A 21,714-nucleotide genomic window follows, 5' to 3' on the forward strand; every position below is an offset into this window, starting at 1 on the left:
CTGTGTCCCAAATCTACAATTGTCAGCACCACCCTTTCACCTGTTTGCTAGTCCTCCTCCCATCATCCACTAACTGAAGCCCACTCTGTAGCCATCTGCCCATTCATCTATCCATCATCCATCTATCCATCCAGCAGGAGTTCACTGGGCATCTCCCAGTTCCGGGAACTGGGAAGCAGAGGGAGAACAGTCCCTGTACCCAAGTGGACAACAGAGCAGTGAGAGCCACAGAAAAACCACCCATCATACAGCAGTGATACGGGTTAGAGATGGCAGCTCCCCAGGGAGCCTTGGAAGCACATCCCCAGACTTACCAGGGAAAGAAGGGAACAAAGGGGGTCTCTTGGATTGGCCAGAAGGAGAAAGGGATGAGCTGACCAAAAGGAGAAGGCCTCACTGAATCTTACCAATCCCATCTCATTAATTTAATCAACATCAGTAAAGCATCTATAATGTGACAGGCCCTGGGCTACATACCATAAGTTTTAGAAAGATGAGTAAGGCCCAAGTTTCACCCTCAATTTGCTCACTGCCTTGGAGAGAAGGCAGGATTCATAGGAGGTAGAAAAGGACCTAAGTGCAAACACCTTACATCGTAGTGTGCCCTTTAATCCATAAAGCATTTTCACATGTGCTAGCTCGTTGCATCCTCATGACTCCATACAGGCAAGTGAGGCTGGGAGAGGTTCATTAACACAACTATAGGTCACACAGTTAGGGGTACAAGAGCAGAATTTAAACTTAGGTGTCTCTGACTCGGAGTTCAGTGCTATTTACATTATGGCATCTATAGGGTCAAAGAAGTGAGACAGGACTCCTGTAGGAGGCGACTCTGGGCAGAGGCAGCAATGCCTCTTCACAACCACAGCCAGGCCCTATGGTACAGTAGAGTTCTAGGCCTCCAAACCTGGAGTTTCCTGGGCATCTGTGCTGTCCTGGAAGCTCTCCTGCAGCTAGGCTCTTGGTCCTCTCAGCGCTGCCCAGTCCTCTTTCCTGACCTGCTGCAGAGCATTGGTCTTCCTGGTGCTGTGGCCACAGAGAGGCAGCATGCAGCGCAGCTAGGGAGAGCAGTGCTCCTGGCTGGTCTGCTGAAAGCCCAGTGCTGCTGTCTAATTACCCTGAAGTTGGAAATGGAACCCCTAGGCTGTTATAGCTAAACATTTTGCAGTAGAAGGAAGGGACAGAGGCTCTGGCTTGCCCAAGCTGATCCCTGTGGGTCTGGCTATGGGCAGACTCCAGTCACCTCCTGGGATTGCCAAGCTGGTAGCTCAAAGACCCTGGACCCTGTGAAGTCAGGGATGGGGTAGGGGGTTAGGGTGGCCTCCAAGAATCCAGCCTCTGTGATGTCCACACCAAAAGGCCAGGCTTAAAGGACCCAGGCCTCTGTGGTGTCAGAGATGGGATGACACTAAAGAATCAGCTTCTGGGATCTCAGCTTATTTTTCTGACGTGGCAGATGGGCTTCTGCTGTTAGAGCTGATCAAGGTCCCAGCAGTCCAGCCTCCACAGTGTCAGGGCTGGCTTAGGCCCATGCTAAGCTGAACTCTGATGAACAAGCAGAGCTGGGGAGCAACCCTGCTAACCTGGCTTCCCCCACTTTCCTCAGAGGACCTGGTGCAGATGCCTCTGACGCCCCCCAGCAGCCACGGCAGCGACAGTGACGGCTCCCAGAGTCCCCGTTCTCTGCCCCCCTCCAGCCCTGTCCGGCCCATGGCCCGCTCCTCCACAGCCATCTCCACTTCCCCCCTCCTCACGGCCCCTCACGTAAGCAGCTGGGGGTGGGCTGGCCCTAGAGACAAAGAACTGAGTAAATCCACCCTGGCACATGACCAGTGGGGAAGGGACTGGGGACCCCCAAGCCTGATTCCTCCCCCATCAGAATTTAGAGAGGTGCCTGCCTACCAAACCCGAGTAAGCATCTTTTAATCCTATCTTGAGGTGAATAGGAAACAAGTAGAGAGGTCCAAAAGGCCTGCCAAAGACTGCTGAAGAGCCAGGACTAGAACTCGGCATTCCTGACCTCCAGGAGGATGGCCCAGGCTGCCTCTGAGGAGCACTTTCTGGGGAGCAGTGCTCAGGAGGCCCAGAATGCCCCAGGACTCGAAGCTAGGCCCTGAGCCCTGGGATGGACATGGAGCCTCCCAAGTCAAGACTGGGGAGGGTTTGAGGGGGTTGCTATTTAGGGGGCCCTGGACAAGTAAGCTTTGAGGCTGTGGGTTCCAGGATGGGATCTAGGGAACCCCTCACCTCCCCCAACAATATACTGGAGTGTCTAAAGTGCTGGGCTCCCAGCACCATCTAGGCACTTGATACACGTAATTGGATTTAATTCAGATCTGCCCCTTTCCAAATTAGGAAACTGAGTCTCAGAGGGTAGATTGCCTCACCAGGTCACACAAAGAGTAAATGGGAGAGCTTGGATTTGAACCCAGGGCTGTCTGACTCCAACCTTTGTGTCCTACTTCCCACAGAAATTACAAGGGACATCCGGGCCACTGCTCCTGACTGAGGAGGAGAAGCGTACCCTGATTGCTGAGGGCTACCCCATCCCCACAAAACTCCCCCTCACCAAGGCTGAGGAGAAGGCCTTGAAGAGGGTTCGGAGAAAAATCAAGAACAAGGTAAAGCATGAGCCAGACAGACTCAGGTCCTGCCTAGGGCTTCTACAGGGGGTGGGGGCCTCTGCTCCCCTGATGCCAGCCCTGACATTTGGGGGCCCCTGGGAGTCATTATGGGGCTGCAGTAACCGCCATTTTGGGGTGTCCCCCTCTAGATCTCAGCCCAGGAGAGCCGCCGTAAGAAGAAGGAGTATGTGGAATGTCTAGAAAAGAAGTGAGTCCAGAGTGGGCTCGGCGGGTGGGGTGGCCTGGCCTCACACCCCTGCCTGCCCTGCTCTCCCCATTCCTCTTTCACAGGGCACCAGGGACAGGGACACGGGGTGAGATGCTGGTGGGCAGCAGTGAGTCTGAGGGCTGCCCCTGAGCCTGTGCCTGCTTGACCCCCGCAGGGTAGAGACATTTACATCAGAGAACAATGAACTGTGGAAGAAGGTGGAGTCCCTGGAGAATGCCAACAGGTGGGTGGTGCCACCTGCATCCCACGTGGCCCCTGCCCTTCTGCAGCCAGTGCCTGGCTCTGGCATAGCTCTGGCAGGCAAGAAAGGAGAGGCAATGAGTTCAGGATGACAGGGACCCTGCAGTCTGCAGCCCTGGGCTTCCTATCCTTCATCTCATATAGTTCTAGTACCTGACAGCTGGTGAGATGCTTAAATGAGATGGAAAGAGCAATGGTTTTCCAAGTGTCATCCTCAAACCAACAGCAGCATCCCCTGAGAACTTGTAGCAATGCTTATTTTCAGGCCTCAGGCTAGACTTACTGAATCAGGAGCTCCAGGGGGAGGGCTCAGCCATCTGGGTGTACTAAGCTCTCCGGGAATTCTGATGCTTCCCAGAGTCAGAACCACTAGTATGGATGCTTGTTATGAAAGCGAGTTCTTGGTCCCATGGCACCAGCATCACCTACGGGTTGGTAAGAAATACAGTCTCAGGACTCTCCCCAGACTTACCGAGTTGGAATCTGCATTCCAGCAAGACCCTTGGGTGATTCTCATATACAGTTAAGTCTAAGAAACATTAGTTCAGAGCCTACTCAGGGCCTGGCACGTAGTAGCTACATAAAGTCACAGCTACGGATTCTTATCTAGCTCTGCCATTTTTGTGATTCTGGGAAAACCATCAAATCTCTCTGGCCCCAGTTTGTCTGAATGCAGATGCTAGAAACACTGTCTCCTGGGATTCATGTGAAGATTTGATGTGACAGTGCAAGCAAAAGGGCCAGCACTGTGCTTGACTTTTAAGCATGCTCAATTCATGTTAGATTTTCTTCTTCCCTTTCAATTGTTATTATTCTGAATTCTTAAAGTGCCCAGCCATGATCGGACAATAGGTCTTTAAATTTGCTGGGATTAATTACAATAACAGACAACAGTTGGAATGTATGCAGCAAGGTGCTCAACAGAAGGCTTTTTCCTTCTTTCCTTCCTTCTCCCCCAGCTTCTCCAGGGGGATCTAGCCACCCCGCCCTGGTTGACCTGGAGAATGCCCCCCTATTCAGGGAAGGAGAAAAGGAGCCCCTACCCCACACCCCTCTACCTCTGGCCCCGTATTCCTCAGCCGCCCCAAATAGGGCCAGGCCCTTGGAGCTACCTCGCCACCTGCTGTACATTCTGGGAACTGCAACCCCACCACCCGGTTAAGTGGAAGAAAGATTAAACACTTGTTCACCAAGTGTGGACCAAGCATCCCACAGGATTCCGCACTGGGTGGGACCCAGTCCTCACCCTCAGGGAGCCCCACAGTTAGTGAAGGAGACTGGCACGAAAATCCATTAAGTAAATGAAGTGTCACAGTTGCTATGACAAAAGCAAAAACGACAACAAAATTAACAAAAATGATAGCTACCATTTACTGGACACTCACTATATACCAGACTGCTGCCAGATGTGTCCTTATCAGCTCATGGTGTTCCAGGGTACAGAGTAGGGAAGGCCTATTTACCTGTGCCTGGTGTAGGTCAAGAAAAAGGTCACCTCAGTCCAGGTGGGACAGGCCCTCCACCAACCCCCAACTTGGCCAGGAACATCATGGGGTACCCCTGAGCTCCCACAGGGTGACCCAGCTATTCACCATGAGGCAAGCCCCAGGTGCCCGAGCCACACCACAGAGGAGCTAAGGGGAAGGTGCCCTTTTCGGTCTTGATAAAATGGGCACCAGGTGCGGAAGCCAAGTCTGGAGCTGACCCAGGTGCTCCCTGGGAGAGCTCCGGGAAGCATTTGCCTGCTGGGTCAGAGTCTGCCAGGTGACTGCCATGTCCTCTTCAGGACCCTGCTCCAGCAGCTGCAGAAACTCCAGACTCTGGTCGCCAACAAGATCTCCAGACCTTACAAGATGGCTGCCACTCAGACTGGGACCTGCCTCATGGTAGGTGCCGCTTCCTCACTGCAGGGCCACAGGGGAACAGATCTTCCCCACACTGGCTTTCAGGTGGGTTGGCAGAGCTCTGAAGGACTGGCCACATTGTGGGCAACACCACTAGGATACACCTTCCTAGTGCCTGGTGGGTGGCTCCAGCAGAGCCCAATGTCTTTCACCAAGCCCATGGAGCCTTCCAGAACATGACCTTCCCTGACCAGTTATCACACAGTGTGATGTGTAGTGACTCACATGAACTGAGCTAGGGGATGGCAGTCCCTTGAAGAGATGCTTCTACACCCTGTGGGGTGAAGGGCTTGGGGAGATAAACAGAAGCATGTACTTAGTTCTTTCTGAAATTAATGGTGGGGAGAGGGCTGAGCAAATCTCTAAAAACCCAGGAGCAGTAAACATAATGTTACTCATGTAATTGTAGATTAATGATACCAAAAAAAAAAAAAAAAAAAAAAAAAAAAGAACAGGAGCCCCCGGGGTGTGGCTCAGGCCTCTGCTAGTTGTTCTTCCACTCTGTCCTAGAAATGTCCAGCCTGTCAATCACTCCCCAGACCCTCTGAGATCCCTGTGTTTTCAGGGGACAGAGTCACGATATGGGCAGTGGACAGTTTGGGCTTTGTGGCTCTTAGTTCCTCCTGCTGAGAATCTGGTGTGATGCTATGTTCCCCACCTTGTCCCAGCCCCACCCTCCTTGACCTATCCCTCTCTCCCTTCTTTTTTTTTTTGGTATCATTAATCTACAATTACATGAGGAACATTATGTTTACTAGGTTCCCCCCTTCAACAAGTCCCCCCCACAACCCCCATTGCAGTCACTGTCCATCAACGTAGTAAGATGCTGTAGAATCACTACTTTTCTTCTCTGTGTTGCACAGCCCTCCCCATGCCCCCACCCCACATTATACATGCTAATGTTAATGCTCCCTTTCTTCCCCCCACCCCTTATCCCTCCCTTCCCACCCATCCTCCCCAGTCCCTTTCCCTTTGGTAATTGTTAGTCCATTCTTGGGTTCTGTGATTCTGCTGCTGTTTTGTTCCTTCAGTTTTTTCTTTGTTCTTATACTTCACAGATGAGTGAAATCATTTGATACTTGTCTTTCTCCTCCTGGCTTATTTCACTGAGCATAATACCCTCTAGCTCCATCCATGTTGTTGCAAATGGTAGGATTTGTTTTCTTCTTATGGCTGAATAATATTCCATTGTGTATATGTACCACATCTTCTTTATCCATTCATCTACTGATGGACACTTGGGTTGCTTCCATTTCTTTGCTATTGTAAATAGTGTTGCAATAAACATAGGGGTGTATATGTCTTTTTCAAACTGGGCTGCTGCATTCTTAGAGTAAATTCCTAGAAGTAGGATTCCTGGGTCAAATGGTATTTCTATTTTGAGCTTTTTCAGGAACCTCCATACTGCTTTCCACAATGGTTGAACTAATTTGCATTCCCACCAGCTCCTACAACCTCGCCAACATTTGTTGTTGTTTGTCTTTTGGATGGTGGCGGTCCTTACTGATGTGAGGTGATATCTCATTGTGGTTTTAATTTGCATTTCTCTGATGATTAGCGATGTGGAGCATCTTTTCATGTGTCTGTTGGCCATCTGAATTTCTTTTTTGGAGAAGTGTCTGTTCAGCTCCTCTGCCCATGTTTTAACTGGATTGTTCACTTTTTGTTTGTTGAGGTCCATGAGCTCTTTTTATATTTTGGATGTCAACCCTTTATCGGATCTGTCATTTATGAATATATTCTCCCATACTGTAGGAGGCCTTTTTGTTCTATTGGTGGTGTCCTTTGCTGCACAGAAGCTTTTCAGCCTGATATAGTCCCACTTGTTCATTTTTACTTCTGTTTCCCTTGCCTGGGGAGATATGTTCATGAAGAAGTCACTCATGTTTATGTCCAGGAGATTTTTGCCTGTTTTTTTCTAAGAGTTTTATGGTTTCATGACTTACATTCAGGTCTTTGATCCATTTTGATTTACTTTTGTGTATGGGGTTAGACAATGATCCAGTTTCATTCTCTTACATATAGCTATCCAGTTTTGCCAACACCAGCTGTTGAAGAGGCTGTCATTTCCCCATTGTATATCCATGGCTCCTTTATTGTATATTAATTGACCATACATGTTTGGGTTAATGTCTGCAGTCTCTATTCTGTTCCACTGGTCTGTGGCTTTGTTCTTGTGCCAGTACCAAATTGTCTTGATTACTGTGGCTTTCTAGTAGAGCTTGAAGTTGGGGAGCAAGATACCCCCCACTTTATTCTTCCTTCTCAGGATTGGTTTGACTATTCGGGGTCTTTGGTGTTTCCATACGAATTTTTTAACTATTCCAGTTCGTTGAAGAATGCTGTTGGTAATTTGATAGGGATTGCATTGAATCTGTAGATTGCTTTGGGCAGGATGGCCATTTTGACAATATTAATTCTTCCTAGCCAGGAGCATGGGATGAGTTTCCATTTGTTAGTGTCCTCTTCAATTTCTCTTAAGAGTGTCTTGTAGTTTTTGGGGTGTAGGTCTTTCACTTCCTTGGTTAGGTATATTCCTAGGTATTTTATTCTTATGCAATTGTGAATGAAATTATTTTCCTGATTTCTCTTTCTATTAGTTCATTGTTAGTGTATAGGAAAGCCTCAGGTTTCTGTGTATTAATTTTTTATCCTGCAACTTTGCTGAATTCCGATATTAGTTCTAGTAGTTTTGGAGTGGAATCTTTAGGGTTTTTAATGTACAATATCATGTTATCTGCAAATAATGACAGTTTGACTTCTTCTTTACCAATCTGGATTCCTTGTATTTCTTTGTTTTGTCTGATTGCCGTGGCTAGGACCTCCAGTACTATGTTGAATAACAGTGGGGAGAGTGGGCATCCCTGTCTTGTTCCCGATCTCAGAGGAAAAGCTTTCAGCTTCTCGCTGTTCAGTATGATGTTGGCTGTGGGTTTATCATATATGGCCTTTATTATGTTGAGGTACTTGCCCTCTATACCCATTTTGTTGAGAGTTTTTATCATGAATGGATGTTGAATTTTGTCAAATGCTTTTTCAGCATCCATGGAGATGATCATGTGGTTTTTGTCCTTCTTTTTGTTTATGTGGTGGATGATGTTGATGGATTTTCTAATGTTGTACCATCGTTGCATCCCTGGGATGAATCCCACTTGGTCATGGTGTATGATTCTCTTGATGTATTTTTGAATTTGGTTTGCTAATATTTTGTTGAGTATATTTAAATCTATGTTCATCAGGGATATTGGTCTGTAATTTTCTTTTTTGGTGGTGTCTTTGCCTGGTTTTGGTATTAGGGTGATGTTGGCTTCATCGAATGAGTTTGGGAGTATTCCCTCCTCTTCTATTTTTTGGAAAACTTTAAGGAGAATGGGTATTGTGTCTTCTCTGAATGTCTGATAAAACTCCGTGGTAAATCCATCTGGCCCAGGGGTTTTGCTCTTGGGTAGTTTTTTGATTACTGCTTCAATTTCGTTGCTGGTAATTGGTCTGTTTAGATTTTGTGTTTCTTCCTTGGTCAGTCTTGGAAGGTTGTCTTTTTCTAGGAAGTTGTCCATTTCTTATAGGTTTTCCAGCTTGTTAGCATATAGGTTTTCATAGTATTCTCTAATAATTCTTTGTATTTCTGTGCGGTCTGTTTCTCGTTTCTCATTCTGTTGATGTGTGTTGATTCTCTTTTTCTCTTAATAAGTCTGGCTAGAGGCTTATCTATTTTGTTTATTTTCTCAAAGAACTAGCTCTTTGTTTTATTGATTTTTTTCTGTTGTTTTTTTCTCCTCAATTTTATTTATTTCTTCTCTGTCCCTCCTTCTTCTGACTTTAGGCCTCATTTGTTATTCTTTTTCCAGTTTTGATAATTATGACTTTAGACTATTCATTTGGGACTGTTCTTCCTTCTTTAATATGCCTGGATTACTATATACTTTCCTCTTAGAACTGCTTTCACTGCATCCCACAGAAGTTGGGGCTTTGTGTTGTTGTCATTTGTTTCCATATATTGCTTGATCTGTATTTTAATTTGGTCATTGATCCATTGATTATTTAGGAACATGTTGTTTAGCCTCCATGTGTTTGTGAGCCTTTTTGCTTTCTTTGTACAATTTATTTCTAGTTTTATTCCTTTGTGGTCTGAGAAGTTGGTTGGTAGGATTTCAATCCTTTTGAATTTACTGAGGCTCTTTTTGTGGCCTAGTATGTGGTCTATTCTGGAGAATGTTCTATGTGTACTTGAGAAGAATGTGTATCCTGCTGCTTTGGGGTATAGAGTTCTATAGACGTCTGTTAGGTCCATCTATTCTAGCGTGTTGTTCAGTGCCTCTGTGTCCTTACTTATTTTCTGTCTGGTGGATCTGTCCTTTGGAGTGAGTGGTATGTTGAAGTCTCCTAAAATGAATGCATTGCATTCTATTTCCTCCTTTAATTCTGCTAGTATTTGTTTCTCATATGCTGGTGCTCCTGTATCAGGTGAAAATACATTTTTAATGGTTATATCCTCTTGTTGGTCTGACCCCTTTATCATTATGTAATGTCCTTCTTTATCTCTTGTTACTTTCTTTGTTTTGAAGTCTATTTTGTCTGATACTAGTACTGCAACACCTGCTTTTTTTCTCCTTGTTGTTTGCATGAACTATCTTTTTCCATCCCTTGACTTTTAGTCTGTGCATGTGTTTGGGTTTGAGGTGAGTCTCTTGTAAGCAGCATATAGATGGGTCTTGCTTTTTTATCCATTCTGTTATTCTGTGTCTTTTGATTGGTGCATTCAATTCATTTACATTTAGGGTGATTATTGAAAGATATGTACTTATTGCCATTGCAGGCTTTAGATTCGTGGTTAACAAAGGTTCAAGGTTAGGTTCTTTACTATCTTACCGCCTAACTTAACTTGCTTATTGAGCTATTATAAACACAGTCTGATGATTCTTTATTTCTCTCCCTTCTTATTCCTCCTCCTCCATTCTTTATGTGTTTGGTGTTTTATTTTGTGCTCTTTTGTGTTTCCTTTGACTGCTTTTGTGGGTAGTTTATTTTATTTTTTGTCTTTAGTTAGGATTTGGTTGGTTTGCTTTCTTTGCTGTGATTTTATTTTCTGTGGTGACATCTATTTAGCCTTAGGAGTGCTTCCATCTAGAGCAGTCCCTCTAAAATACCCTGTAGAGGTGGTTTGTGTGAGGCAAATTCCCTCAACTTTTGCTTCTCTGGGAATTGTTTAATCCCTCCTTCATGTTTAAATGATAATCGTGCTGGATACAGTATTCTTGGTTCAAGGCCCTTCTGTTTCATTGCATTAAATATATCATGCCATTCTCTTCTGGCCTGTAAGGTTTCTGTTGAGAAGTCTGATGATAGGCTGATGGGTTTCCCTTTGTAGGTGACCTTTTTTCTCTCTCTGGCTGCTTTTAATACTCTGTCCTTGTCCTTGATCTTTGCCATTTTAATTATTATGTGTCTTGGTGTTGTCCTTCTTGGGTCCCTTCTGTTGGGAGTTCTGTGTGCTTCTGTGGTCCTAGAAACTATTTCCTCTGCCAGTTTGGGGAAGTTTTCAGCAATTATTTCTTCAAATACACTTTCTATCCCTTTTTCTCTCTCTTCTTTTTCTGGTACCCCTGTAATGCAGATATTGTTCCATTTGGATTGGTCACACAGTTCTCTTAATATGCTTTCATTCCTGGAGATCCTTTTATCTCTGTGTCAGCTTCTCTGCGTTCCTGTTCTCTGATTTCTATTCCATTAATGACCTCTTGCACGTCATCCATTGTGCTTTTAAGTCCTTCCAGAGATTGTTTTATTTCTGTTTTTCTCCCTCCCAACTTTATCCATTAGCTCTTGCATTTTTCTCTGCAGCTCCATCAGCATGGTTATGACCTTTATTTTGAATTCTTTTTCAGGAAGATTGGTGAAATCTATCACCCCAGGTTCCCCCTCAGGGGATGTCTGTGTGATTCTGGTCTCAATCAAATTCTTCTGCCTTTTCATGGCGATAGAGGTAGTCATGGGCAGTTGGCACATGTGTCAGCTGGGAGAATAAAGTCCCTTCCTGCTTGCTTGTCATCTTCCTCTCCTGTGAGAACAGTGACCCCTAGCAGCTTGTGTTGGACAGCTGTGCACCGGCGGGGTCTCTGATTCTGGCCCGGGCGGCTGCTGGGGAGGCTCTGTGCGGCTGCTGTGGGCATGGCCGGTCTCAGGCTGCTGCTCCACTATGGCCAGCCACGCCAGGATGGGAACAGGCAGCAGGCTGTTTATTGCTGTGAGGGGCCTCAGAGTTGCGCTGCCACCCAGGGAGTTAGGGCACCCGTAGTTCCCTGGGATTCCCAGCTGCTGGGCTGAGTGTGCCAGGACGCTTCCATCCAGCTGTGAGGCTCCTGTCCCTTTAAGACTTTCAAAAAGCGCTCGCTTTTCTTTTGTCCCAGGAGTGCCGTCTGTGGGGACCTGCTTGCAGGTTTTACTGTTGCCTTTCCCTAGTATCCAGCACACCACACACTGTGTGTCTGCACTCCCAGTGTGGATGGCTAGTGCTGTGTATTTAGCAGTCCTGGGTTCCCATTCCCTCCCTGGTCCGACTCCTCTCCTTCCACTGGGAGCTGGGGTGAGGGGTGCACTCGGGTCCTGCCAGGCTGTGGCTTGTATCTTACCCCCTTTATGAGGCACTGGGTTCTCACAGGTGTAGATGTAGCCTGGCTGTTGTACTGTATCTTCTGGTCTCTCTTTTAGGAATAGCTGTATTTGTTGTATTTTCAAAAATATATATATAGCTTTGGGAGGAGATTTCCGCTCTTCTACTCACACCGCCATCTTGGCTCCTCCTCCCCTTCTCTCCCTTTTGTGATATCACTTTCTAGGCAATAACCATGTTGGCCACTCTCCTCTTTTTTCTAGTACTGCATGTGGTGGCCCCCCTACAATGGGCTGAGATGATCTGATCAGCCTCCTCCACCTTTTCCAGAGAGGAGAGGGTGTAGTTGGCTCTGAGAGCTGCTTTCTTGGAAAAATACTGAGTCTTTTGCACCCACTGGTTTTGGAGGAGGAGGATTAGGGATAGCAAGGGTTGCAGTCTCTCGCTGTCCGACATGACCACCACGCTCTCTCCACTACCAGGTGGCAGCCTTGTGCTTCGTTCTGGTGCTGGGCTCCCTCGTGCCTTGCCTCCCTGAGTTCTCCTCCAGCTCCCAGACTGTGAAGGAAGACCCCGTGGCCACTGATAGTATCTACACAGCCAGTCAGAGTACGTACCCTGAGCTGAGCTGCCCTCCCTCAGCCCCAACTTCTAGGTAGAAGCCAGACATAAGACAGGAGCCAAGTTTGGGGTTGGCATCTCTCATTATACCTCCTCATTTTGAAGATGGGAAAACTGAGGCCCCCAAGGGTCTATGATTTTTTCCATGTTAATTGTAGAATTGGGACTATAGTGCAGACTCCCCAATTCCCAGCACCTCCAGGAAGTGCTTGGGGGAGGCAGGGTTTAAGGAAAATGGGAATTTATCACCCTAGCCCCTGTGTTCTAAGGTGTTGATGATTATGGAGCATCTGCTAAGCACCATTAGGATTTCACAACAGTGATATCAAATGACTTCCAGCCCCAGGGCCATTTCCATTAAGATGATGGTAGATGTCTAAAGCACTGTGTTAAGAAGGACTCTGAGGCACCACTCAGGATCCAGAGGAACAAGTGCCATGATCCATTGGTAATGTCTGCCTTAGGCAGAAAAGGGATATAGCAGTATCAACCATCCCACAGGGGATTGTGAGGTACAGTGCTTAAGAGCGTGAAACTGCAGTCATACCTGCCACTGCCACTTGCTAACTTGTGACCTTTGGCGTGTATCTTAAGCTCTCTAAACTTTAATTTCTTCATCTGAAGAATGGGAGTCACAGTTCGGCACTTACTAAGCATGGTTGTTGTGATGAATAAATGACACGGTGCATGAATGCTCTTAGCTCTTAGTACAGAGCAGGCACTTACTGAATGAGCACACTCACTCCCTTTTTGAAGAGCTCACAAGAAGAGAGAAAAGATACAACGCATGGTGGGCAAGGGGAGAACTGGTATGAGTACAGCAAAGAACAGTATGGCTTTCTAGAGGCAGAAGGTATTTCAGGTAGACCTTCAGAGGAACTTCCTGACAGTCCCTCATCACAAACCAGGGGCAAGTTATCAGGAAGGGCAAAAGGAGGAAGAGGAAACAGGTGGAAGGACAGAGAGAGGAGCCGGGGAGGAGTTGTTTCAAGAAGGTGGGATACTCAGAGGGTTCCCCACGGCCTACAGAGCCCTGGGGAGAGGAAGTGGTGTGGGGAGGGCCAAGGGAAGAGGAAGTGGAGGCGGACAGTGAGAACCACTCCCTGGACAAGTGTAGCCTGAGGAGATGGGAGAGCAGGACAGCTGCTAAGGGAGGTGGGTGGCAGGGATGTAAGATCTTGAGAGCCATGTGTCTGTTTTTCCAAGGCCAGAGGGGCCCATGTGTGTTTGGACATAGAGGAAGCTGGAGAAGAGGAAGGAATGGAAGTGGGTGGGAGCAGTATTGATGATCCAATCCAGAGTCAAGAGGGGGAGAGAGAATGAATGAGTCCCTCAGAGCAAATGCAGTGGGTTATAGGCCCAGTACCTGGGCAGGGCAAAGAGGAGGTATATGACAAGTGACTTTTGGAGCAGGATGGCTTACAGAGCTGGTGCACTGCGTGACTGTTAGGTCAGGGCCCTGAGAGCTAGAAGGGTGGTAGTGGATCCTGGAGGCTGGCAAACATGGGTTTGCCTCTCATGTTTAGTGCAGATCATCCAGGATAATGTACCTGATAACTGGAACCTCAATTACCTGTTCTGTGAAATGGAGCTAAAACTATCTCATTTGGAAGAGTTTCTATGAGATGTCAATGATTTGGTATTGGTTTAAAGGCTGTGCACAATGCCTGGCACATAGTACATATCCCACAGATGTGTTTTGTTTTCCTTTATTTCCCCAAAAGTCACACTTTGGCCTAGAATGAAGAAGAGATTTATTCAAGGTCTCACAGAAAGGGAGCAGTAGAGGTAGGATTATGACTGCCTCAGCTGGTTATCCTCTGCCCAGAAAGAGCTGTTTTCCCTGAGTACTTCCTAAATAAACAGCTCCAGTCACCTCCCCTATATTAACTCATTTGAACTTCACATCTCTATGAGGTTGGTCCTAGTATCCCTATTTTACAGATGAGCAAACTGAGGGTCAGAAAGGTTAAAGCAAAGACATGACTCACCTGAAATCACAGAACCTACAACTGTTAAAACTGAGATTCAGATTCAGGGCCCATGTCCTTAACTAGCAGACCATGAAGGAAGCCAGAACAGGGACAGGACTTCTAGTACCATGGCTCACCCCAAGCTCCCTCTTCAGTGCCCTCCCGAAGCCTCCTGTTCTATGATGAGGGGACAGGCTCATGGGAGGATGGCCACAGCGCCCTGCTACCTGTGGAGTCCCCTGATGGCTGGGAAATCAAGCCAGGGGGGCCAGCAGATCAGCGACCCCAGGACCACCTGCAGCATGACCACCTGGACAGCACCCATGAGACCACCAAGTATCTGAGTGAGGCCTGGCCCAAAGATGCTGGTGGGAACAGCACCAGCCCTGACTTCTCCCACCCTGAGGAGTGGTTCCACAAGAGGTGAGTGGGGGACCCCACCCCTTCCTGGGGTCCCAGGCTCTGCCTGCCCTCAGCCTGTCCCTAATCCCCATATCAGCCACACCCTCCCAAGACCCCATCCCTTGCATGTCCAGATCCAACTTGCAGATGGGTAAGAGGCTCCTCACTGGATGGAGTCACCCTGACTTCCGTTCTCTCTCCAGGGATCTGGGCCCCAACACCACCATCAAACTCTCCTAGGCTGTGCCAACACCCAGGACACAGGATGTACCCCCTGGCACCTGGAAGAGGGGTCGTCTTGCTCACCAACCCAGATCCAGCTTGTACCCTTGCCCCTTGGGGTCCCATCCCAGGAGAAAGGGCTCCACTTCTTCCCAGCCCTTCTTTGCCCTGGGTCTTAACTGGGGTCTCTCCTCCCCACCCTCCCACCCCTGCCCCCACATTTGGACTGTTCCCTTGGGCCAACCACTCTGTCATTCTCACCCCTCCCTCCCACAACCATCTGTCCTTCCCAGATAAATCACTCACTGGGTTATCCCCTCCTTTCTCATAATAACCAACATGACCACTCCTTCCCTACCCCCCATACACACACACAAAACACAGGTCAACATACCAACCCACACATCCCCTCACGCCCACCCCCACTGTACAGAGACCAAGAACAGAAATTGTTTGTAAATAATGAACCTTATTTTTTATTATTGCCAATCCCCTAAGATATTGTATTTTACAAGTCTCCCTCCTACCTTCACCCCTCCCTTGTTTTATATTTTATGAAGTTAGTGCGGGCTTTGCTACTCCCTCGCTCGGGAAAGAGGGGTCTCCCCTCCCTCTCCCTGACCTCCCCCTGCTGCTGCCCAAGCTGCTGGGCCTTTTTAATTGCGAAACTGCTTTGTCCATCAGCTCAGCACATGCTTTAAGAAGGCAAAAGTGAAAAAAAAAAAAGATGCAGCATCAATTCCTGACTTTGTGCCTTTCTTTGTGGGGGGAGAGAGAGTGAGATTAAGGGGTGGAGGGGAGTGAGAAGGGTAAATTCATGTTATATTCTGATGGCGTGACTAGGAGCATGGGGGTATGAGAAGATCTTTCTGTTGGGTTCCATTTTCTAGCCAGGCACAGAATTCAACCTATGTGGTCAAAGAATTATGTGTCAATTACCCCCCACCTCCAGGCCCCTCCAAGTGCCCCCTCTTGCTGAGTATGGAAGCAGAGAGGCCTCTAAGCCACTGTCTGGGCCTCTGGGGATTGGGACACTGAGAGTGTGAAGCGCCCACGGTGGGCCAGGGGCTGGGTTAGATACTTCATGCACGGTACCCAGCTTGGTCTTCCTGATATCTGTGGTATTTAGTGCTTATGTCCTTTGCCTCAGCAGGATTAAAGACACAGACTTCAGAGTAAGAAGAGGTGCTTCTGACCTGGGGCTGTCACTTTGCCAGCTGTGTGTGGTAGGCAGGTTCCTAATACTCCAGCCTACACACCTGTTTAATCCCCTCCCTAGGGCATGGAGGGTGCCTATGACTATGAAGGGAAGTCACTCCTAGGATTAGGTGACCTTTAATGTTAAACATAAAGAGATTTTGCGGATGTAATTAAGGTCCCAAATCAGTTGATTCTGAGTTCTTCAAAAGGGAGCTTATCCTGGGTGGGCCTGACTTAATCAGATGAAAGCCATTGAAGAGGGGACTGGGCCCTTCCTGAAGCATCTCCTGCTGGTATTGAGGAAGCACACAGCCACACTGTGAACTGCACGGAGAAGAGTGACCTCAGTGTCACAGTAGCAAGACATTGAATTCTGCCAACACACTCAGCAAGCTTAGAAGAGGGTCCCAGCTCCAGATGAGACCCCAGCCCCTCTAATACCTGGAGTGCAGCCTGGTGAGGGCCTGAGCACAAGACTCTGCTTAGCCGTGCCCAGACTCTGAGCTCATACATGGGTTGTTTTAAGTTGCCATGTTTGTAGTGGTTCCTTGTGCAGCATAGGAAACTAAGATAACCTGAATCTCTCTGAGCCTCCATTTCTCCATTTGTAAAATGAAGATATAACTAATACCCAATGCATGAAGTTGTTGTGGGGTTCAATGATGTAAATTATATAAGATGCAGAGAACAGGGCCCAGCATACAGTGCCTCCAAGGCAGATGAGCTGTGCATTTAGAGATGACATCAGTTACAGTAGGCTAGGAGCCAAGCTAGGGGTATGATCATAGGGTAGAGGAATGTACCTCACTCAGACTGGAGCAGCAAGGGCTTCCTTGGAGGAGGTGACATGAAGGACTGAACAGGCAGGAGAGAGGAAAGGAGCATTCTAGGAAGAGGAACAGCCTGGGCAAAGGTCTCCAAGGTAGGAGACAGCAGGAAAACTTCAAGAAGACTCAAATAGTTCAGAACAGTTGGAAGGTAGAGCACAAGGATGCTGAGAGCTGAGGCTAGATGGTGATCAGGGACCAGATCCAAAGGGGCCTCAAATGTCTTACTAAGGTTTGGGATTTTATCACAGAGGCTTAATACTTTTAGGCTCAGAAGCAGGGGCATGGTGGTGGGATGATGCCTATACCAGTTGCCCACCAGAGGAAAATCTGGGCACGACCAGAGTTAGGGAAACAGAGCTGGCCATCAGGCTCCATCTTTTATCCCCCTTTCTTCTGCAACCTCACCTTGATCACTTGATGGGGACCTCATTGCCTGCTTCTGGGCATCAGTTTCAACTGCTAGTACCTGCACAATTTTACAGGAAGTCCATTAAAGGGCTCTGGGCCACACCCCCTTTTCTGATTGATTCACTCAGTCCCTCTTTTAGTCATTCAGCAAACTTCCCTCAAAGACTCCAGGCTGGTGGTGGAGGCTGGGAAGTAAACCAGCCATTGGGGCCAGTGTGATGGAGGGGTGTACAGGATGTTAAGGGGAAAGAGAAGATTTGGTGGGTCGGTGGGGGACAACACAGAGGAGGTGACCCTTTAACTTGGTCTTAAAGACTGTATGAGAGTTGGTAAGATAGAGAAGAAGTAAGAGTGTTGGGGTGGGAAGAATGACTCCAAAGGCATGGAGCTGTGAAAAGCAGGGCCAGGGCTGGGGTGAGGCAAGGGGGTGGGTAGTGTACAAAATATAAGGAGGTGCAGAGGTGGAGCCAAGATGGTGGCATGAGTAGGACAGTGGGAATCTCCTCCCAAAAACATACATATTTTTGAAAATACAACAAATACAACTATTCCTAAAAGAGAGACCAGAAAACACAGGACAACAGCCAGACTATATCCACACCTGCAAGAACCCAGCGCCTCACGAAGGGGGTAAGATACAAGCCCTGGCCCAGCGGGAACCGAGCGCTCCTCACCCCAGCTCCTGATGAAAGGAGAGGAGTCAGAGCAGGGAGGGAGAGGGAGCCCAGGACTGCTAAACACCCAGCCCCAGCCATCCGCACCCAGAGCACAGACACACTGTGAGGAGTGCGGGAAACTAGCAAAATGGGACAGTAAAACCTGCCAGCGGGTCCCTGCAGCCAGCGCCCCTGGGACAAAGAAAAGCGAGTGCTTTTTGAAAGTCTTAAAGAGACAGGGACCCCCGCAGCTGGATGGAAATGTCCCAGGACACTTAGCCTAGCAGCTGGGAATCCTGGGGAACTCACGGCGCCCTAACCCCCTGGGCAGCAGTGCAGCTCTGAGACCCCTCACGGTGATAAACAGCCGCCCGGCCCATTCCCCCTCCAGCGCAGCCCTGCCATCGCAGAGCAGCAGCCTGAGGCTGGCCATGCCCACAGCAAGGGAGCTTCCTAAATAGCGGCCAGGCAGAAAACAGAGACCCAGTCTACGCGCAACTCCCCAACACAAGCCACTAGGGGTCACCGTTGTTCCAGGAAAGAAAGGCCAGGAGTAAGTGGAAAGGGTCTTGGTTCTCGCAGCTGACAGACGAGCCAACAGCACACCACTGCATCTATCAACATGAAAAGGCAGAAAAATTTGATCCAGACCAGACTAACCCAGACATCCTCCACATCCTCCCCTGAGAAGGAATCTGGGGAGATAGATTTAACGAATCCTCCTGAAAAAGAATTCAAAATAAAAGTCATAACCATGCTGACGGATGTGCAGAGAAATATGCAAGAGCTAAGGAGGGAGAATACAGAAATAAAATAATCGGTGGAAGGACTTCAAAGCAGAATGGACGACATGCAACAGACCATTAATGGAATAGAAATCAGAGAACAGGAATGCAGAGAACCTGACGCAGAGAGAGATAAAAGGATCTTCAGGAATGAAAGAATATTAAGAGAACTGTGTGACCAACCAAAACGGAACAGTAGTTGCACTATGGGAGAAGAAGAAGAGAGAGAAAAAGGGATAGAAAATGTCTTTGAAGAAATAATTGCTGAAAACTTCCCCAAACTGGCAGAGGAAATAGTCTCTAGGTCCACAGAAGCACACAGAACTCCCAACAGAAGGTACCCAAGAAGGACAACACCAAGACACATAATAATTAAAATGGCAAAGATCAAGGACAAGAACAGAGTATTAAAAGCAGCCAGAGAGAGAAAAAAAGGTCACCTACAAAGGGAAACCCATCAGGCTATCATCAGACTTCTCAACAGAAAACTTACAGGCCAGAAGAGAATGGCATGATATATTTAATGCAATGAAACAGAAGGGCCTTGAACCAAGAATACTGTATCCAGCACGATTATCATTTAAACATGAAGGAGGGATTAAACAATTCCCAGAGAAGCAAAAGTTGAGGGAATTTGCCTCACACAAACCACCTCTACAGGGTATTTTAGAGGGACTGCTCTAGATGGAAGCACTCCTAAGGCTAAATAGATGTCACCACAGAAAATAAAATCACAGCAAAGAAAGCAAACCAACCAAATCCTAACTAAAGACAAAAAATAAAATAAACTACCCACAAAAGCAGTCAAAGGAAACACAAAAGAGCACAAAATAAAACACCAAACACATAAAGAATGGAGGAGGAGGAATAAGAAGGGAGAGAAATAAAGAATCATCAGACTGTGTTTATAATAGCTCAATAAGCAAGTTAAGTTAGGCGGTAAGATAGTAAAGAACCTAACCTTGAACCTTTGTTAACCATGAATCTAAAGCCTGCAATGGCAATAAGTACATATCTTTCAATAATCACCCTAAATGTAAATGAATTGAATGCACCAATCAAAAGACACAGAATAACAGAATGGATAAAAAAGCAAGACCCATCTATATGCTGCTTACAAGAGACTCACCTCAAACCCAAACACATGCACAGACTAAAAGTCAAGGGATGGAAAAAGATAGTTCATGCAAACAACAAGGAGAAAAAAAGCAGGTGTTGCAGTACTAGTATCAGACAAAATAGACTTCAAAACAAAGAAAGTAACAAGAGATAAAGAAGGACATTACATAATGATAAAGGGGTCAGACCAACAAGAGGATATAACCATTAAAAATGTATTTTCACCTGATACAGGAGCACCAGCATATGTGAAACAAATACTAGCAGAATTAAAGGAGGAAATAGAATGCAACGCATTCATTTTAGGAGACTTCAACATACCACTCACTCCAAAGGACAGATCCACCAGACAAAATAAGTAAGGACACAGAGGCACTGAACAACACGCTAGAATAGATGGACCTAACAGACGTCTATAGAACTCTACACCCCAAAGCAGCAGGATACACATTCTTCTCAAGTACACATGGAACATTCTCCAGAGTAGACCACATATTAGGCCACAAAAAGAGCCTCAGTAAATTCAAAAGGATTGAAATCCTACCAACCAACTTCTCAGACCACAAAGGAATAAAACTAGAAATAAATTGTACAAAGAAAGCAAAAGGGCTCACAAACACATGGAGGCTAAGCAACATGTTCCTAAATAATCAATGGATCAACGACCTAATTAAAATGGAGATCCAACAATATATGGAAACAAATAACAACAACAACACAAAGCCCCAACCTCTGTGGGACACAGCGAAAGCAGTCTTAAGTGGAAAGTATATAGCAATCCAGGCATATTTAAAGAAGGAAGAACAATCCCAAATGAATAGTCTAATGTCACAATTATCAAAATTGGAAAAAGAAGAACAAATGAGGCCTAAGGTCAGCAGAAGGAAGGATGTAATAAAGATCAGAGAAGAAATAAATAAAATTGAGAAGAATAAAACAGTAGAAAAAAATCAATGAAACCAAGAGCTGGTTCTTTGAGAGAATAAACAAAATAGATAAGCCTCAAGCCAGACTTATTAAAAGAAAAAGAGAATCAACACACATCAACAGAATCAGAACGAGAAAGGAAAAATCACAACGGATCCCACAGAAATACAAAGAATTATTAGAGAATACTATGAAAACCTATATGCTAACAAGCTGGAAAACCTATAAGAAATGGACAACTTCCTAGAAAAAGACAACCTTCCAAAGACTGACCCAGAAAGAAACAGAAAATCTAAACAGACCAATTACCAGCAACGAAATTGAAGCGGTAATCAAAAAACTACCCAAGAACAAAACCCCTGGGCCAGATGGATTTACCTCAGAATTTTATCAGACATTCAGAGAAGACATAATACCCATTCTCCTTAAAGTTTTCCAAAAAATAGAAGAGGAGGAAATACTCCCAAACTCATTCTATGAAGCCAACATCACCCTAATACCAAAACCAGGCAAAGACACCACCAAAAAAGAAAACTACAGACCAATATACCTGATGAACGTAGATGCAAAAATACTCAACAAAATATTAGCAAACCGAATTCAAAAATACATCAAAAGGATCATACACCATGAACAGGTGGGATTCATCCCAGGGATGCAACGATGGTACAACATTCGAAAAATCCACCAACATCATCCACCACATCAACAAAAAGAAGGACAAAAACCACATGATCATCTCCATGGATGCTGAAAAAGCATTCAACAAAATTCAACATCCATTCATGATAAAAACTCTCAACAAAATGGGTATAGAGGGCAAGTACCTCAACATAATAAAGGCCATATATGATAAATCCACAGCCAACATCATATGGAACAGCGAGAAGCTGATAGCTTTTCCTCTGAGATCAGGAACAAGACAGGGATGCCCACTCTCCCCACTGTTATTCAACATAGTACT

The 21,714-nt window shown here is 46.5% G+C and overlaps 1 protein-coding gene across 4 annotated transcripts in view; it reads left to right on the forward strand.

Annotated features, from left to right (window-relative positions):
* Positions 1-16,664, forward strand: part of CREB3L1 (cAMP responsive element binding protein 3 like 1) — a 41,408-nt gene extending 24,744 nt beyond the window's left edge. For 2 of the 4 annotated variants that reach the window (XM_057507618.1, XM_036891704.2), the window contains exons 5-12: positions 1,607-1,764; positions 2,472-2,621; positions 2,774-2,832; positions 3,008-3,076; positions 4,880-4,979; positions 12,090-12,216; positions 14,357-14,624; positions 15,979-16,664. In XM_057507618.1, the coding sequence (XP_057363601.1) occupies positions 1,607-1,764; positions 2,472-2,621; positions 2,774-2,832; positions 3,008-3,076; positions 4,880-4,979; positions 12,090-12,216; positions 14,357-14,624; positions 15,979-16,147 (1,100 nt within the window). In that variant the 3' untranslated portion in view covers positions 16,148-16,664. Of the gene's footprint in view, positions 1-1,606; positions 1,765-2,471; positions 2,622-2,773; positions 2,833-3,007; positions 3,077-4,879; positions 4,980-12,089; positions 12,217-14,356; positions 14,625-14,806; positions 15,565-15,978 lie in introns of those variants that run through there. The other 2 variants (XM_036891702.2, XM_036891703.2) reach the window with 2 other exon arrangements.
* The last annotated feature ends 5,050 nt before the right edge of the window (positions 16,665-21,714 follow it).

The sequence above is a fragment of the Manis pentadactyla genome, chromosome 9, assembly GCF_030020395.1.
Source record: "Manis pentadactyla isolate mManPen7 chromosome 9, mManPen7.hap1, whole genome shotgun sequence".
NCBI classification, from domain to species: domain Eukaryota; kingdom Metazoa; phylum Chordata; class Mammalia; order Pholidota; family Manidae; genus Manis; species Manis pentadactyla.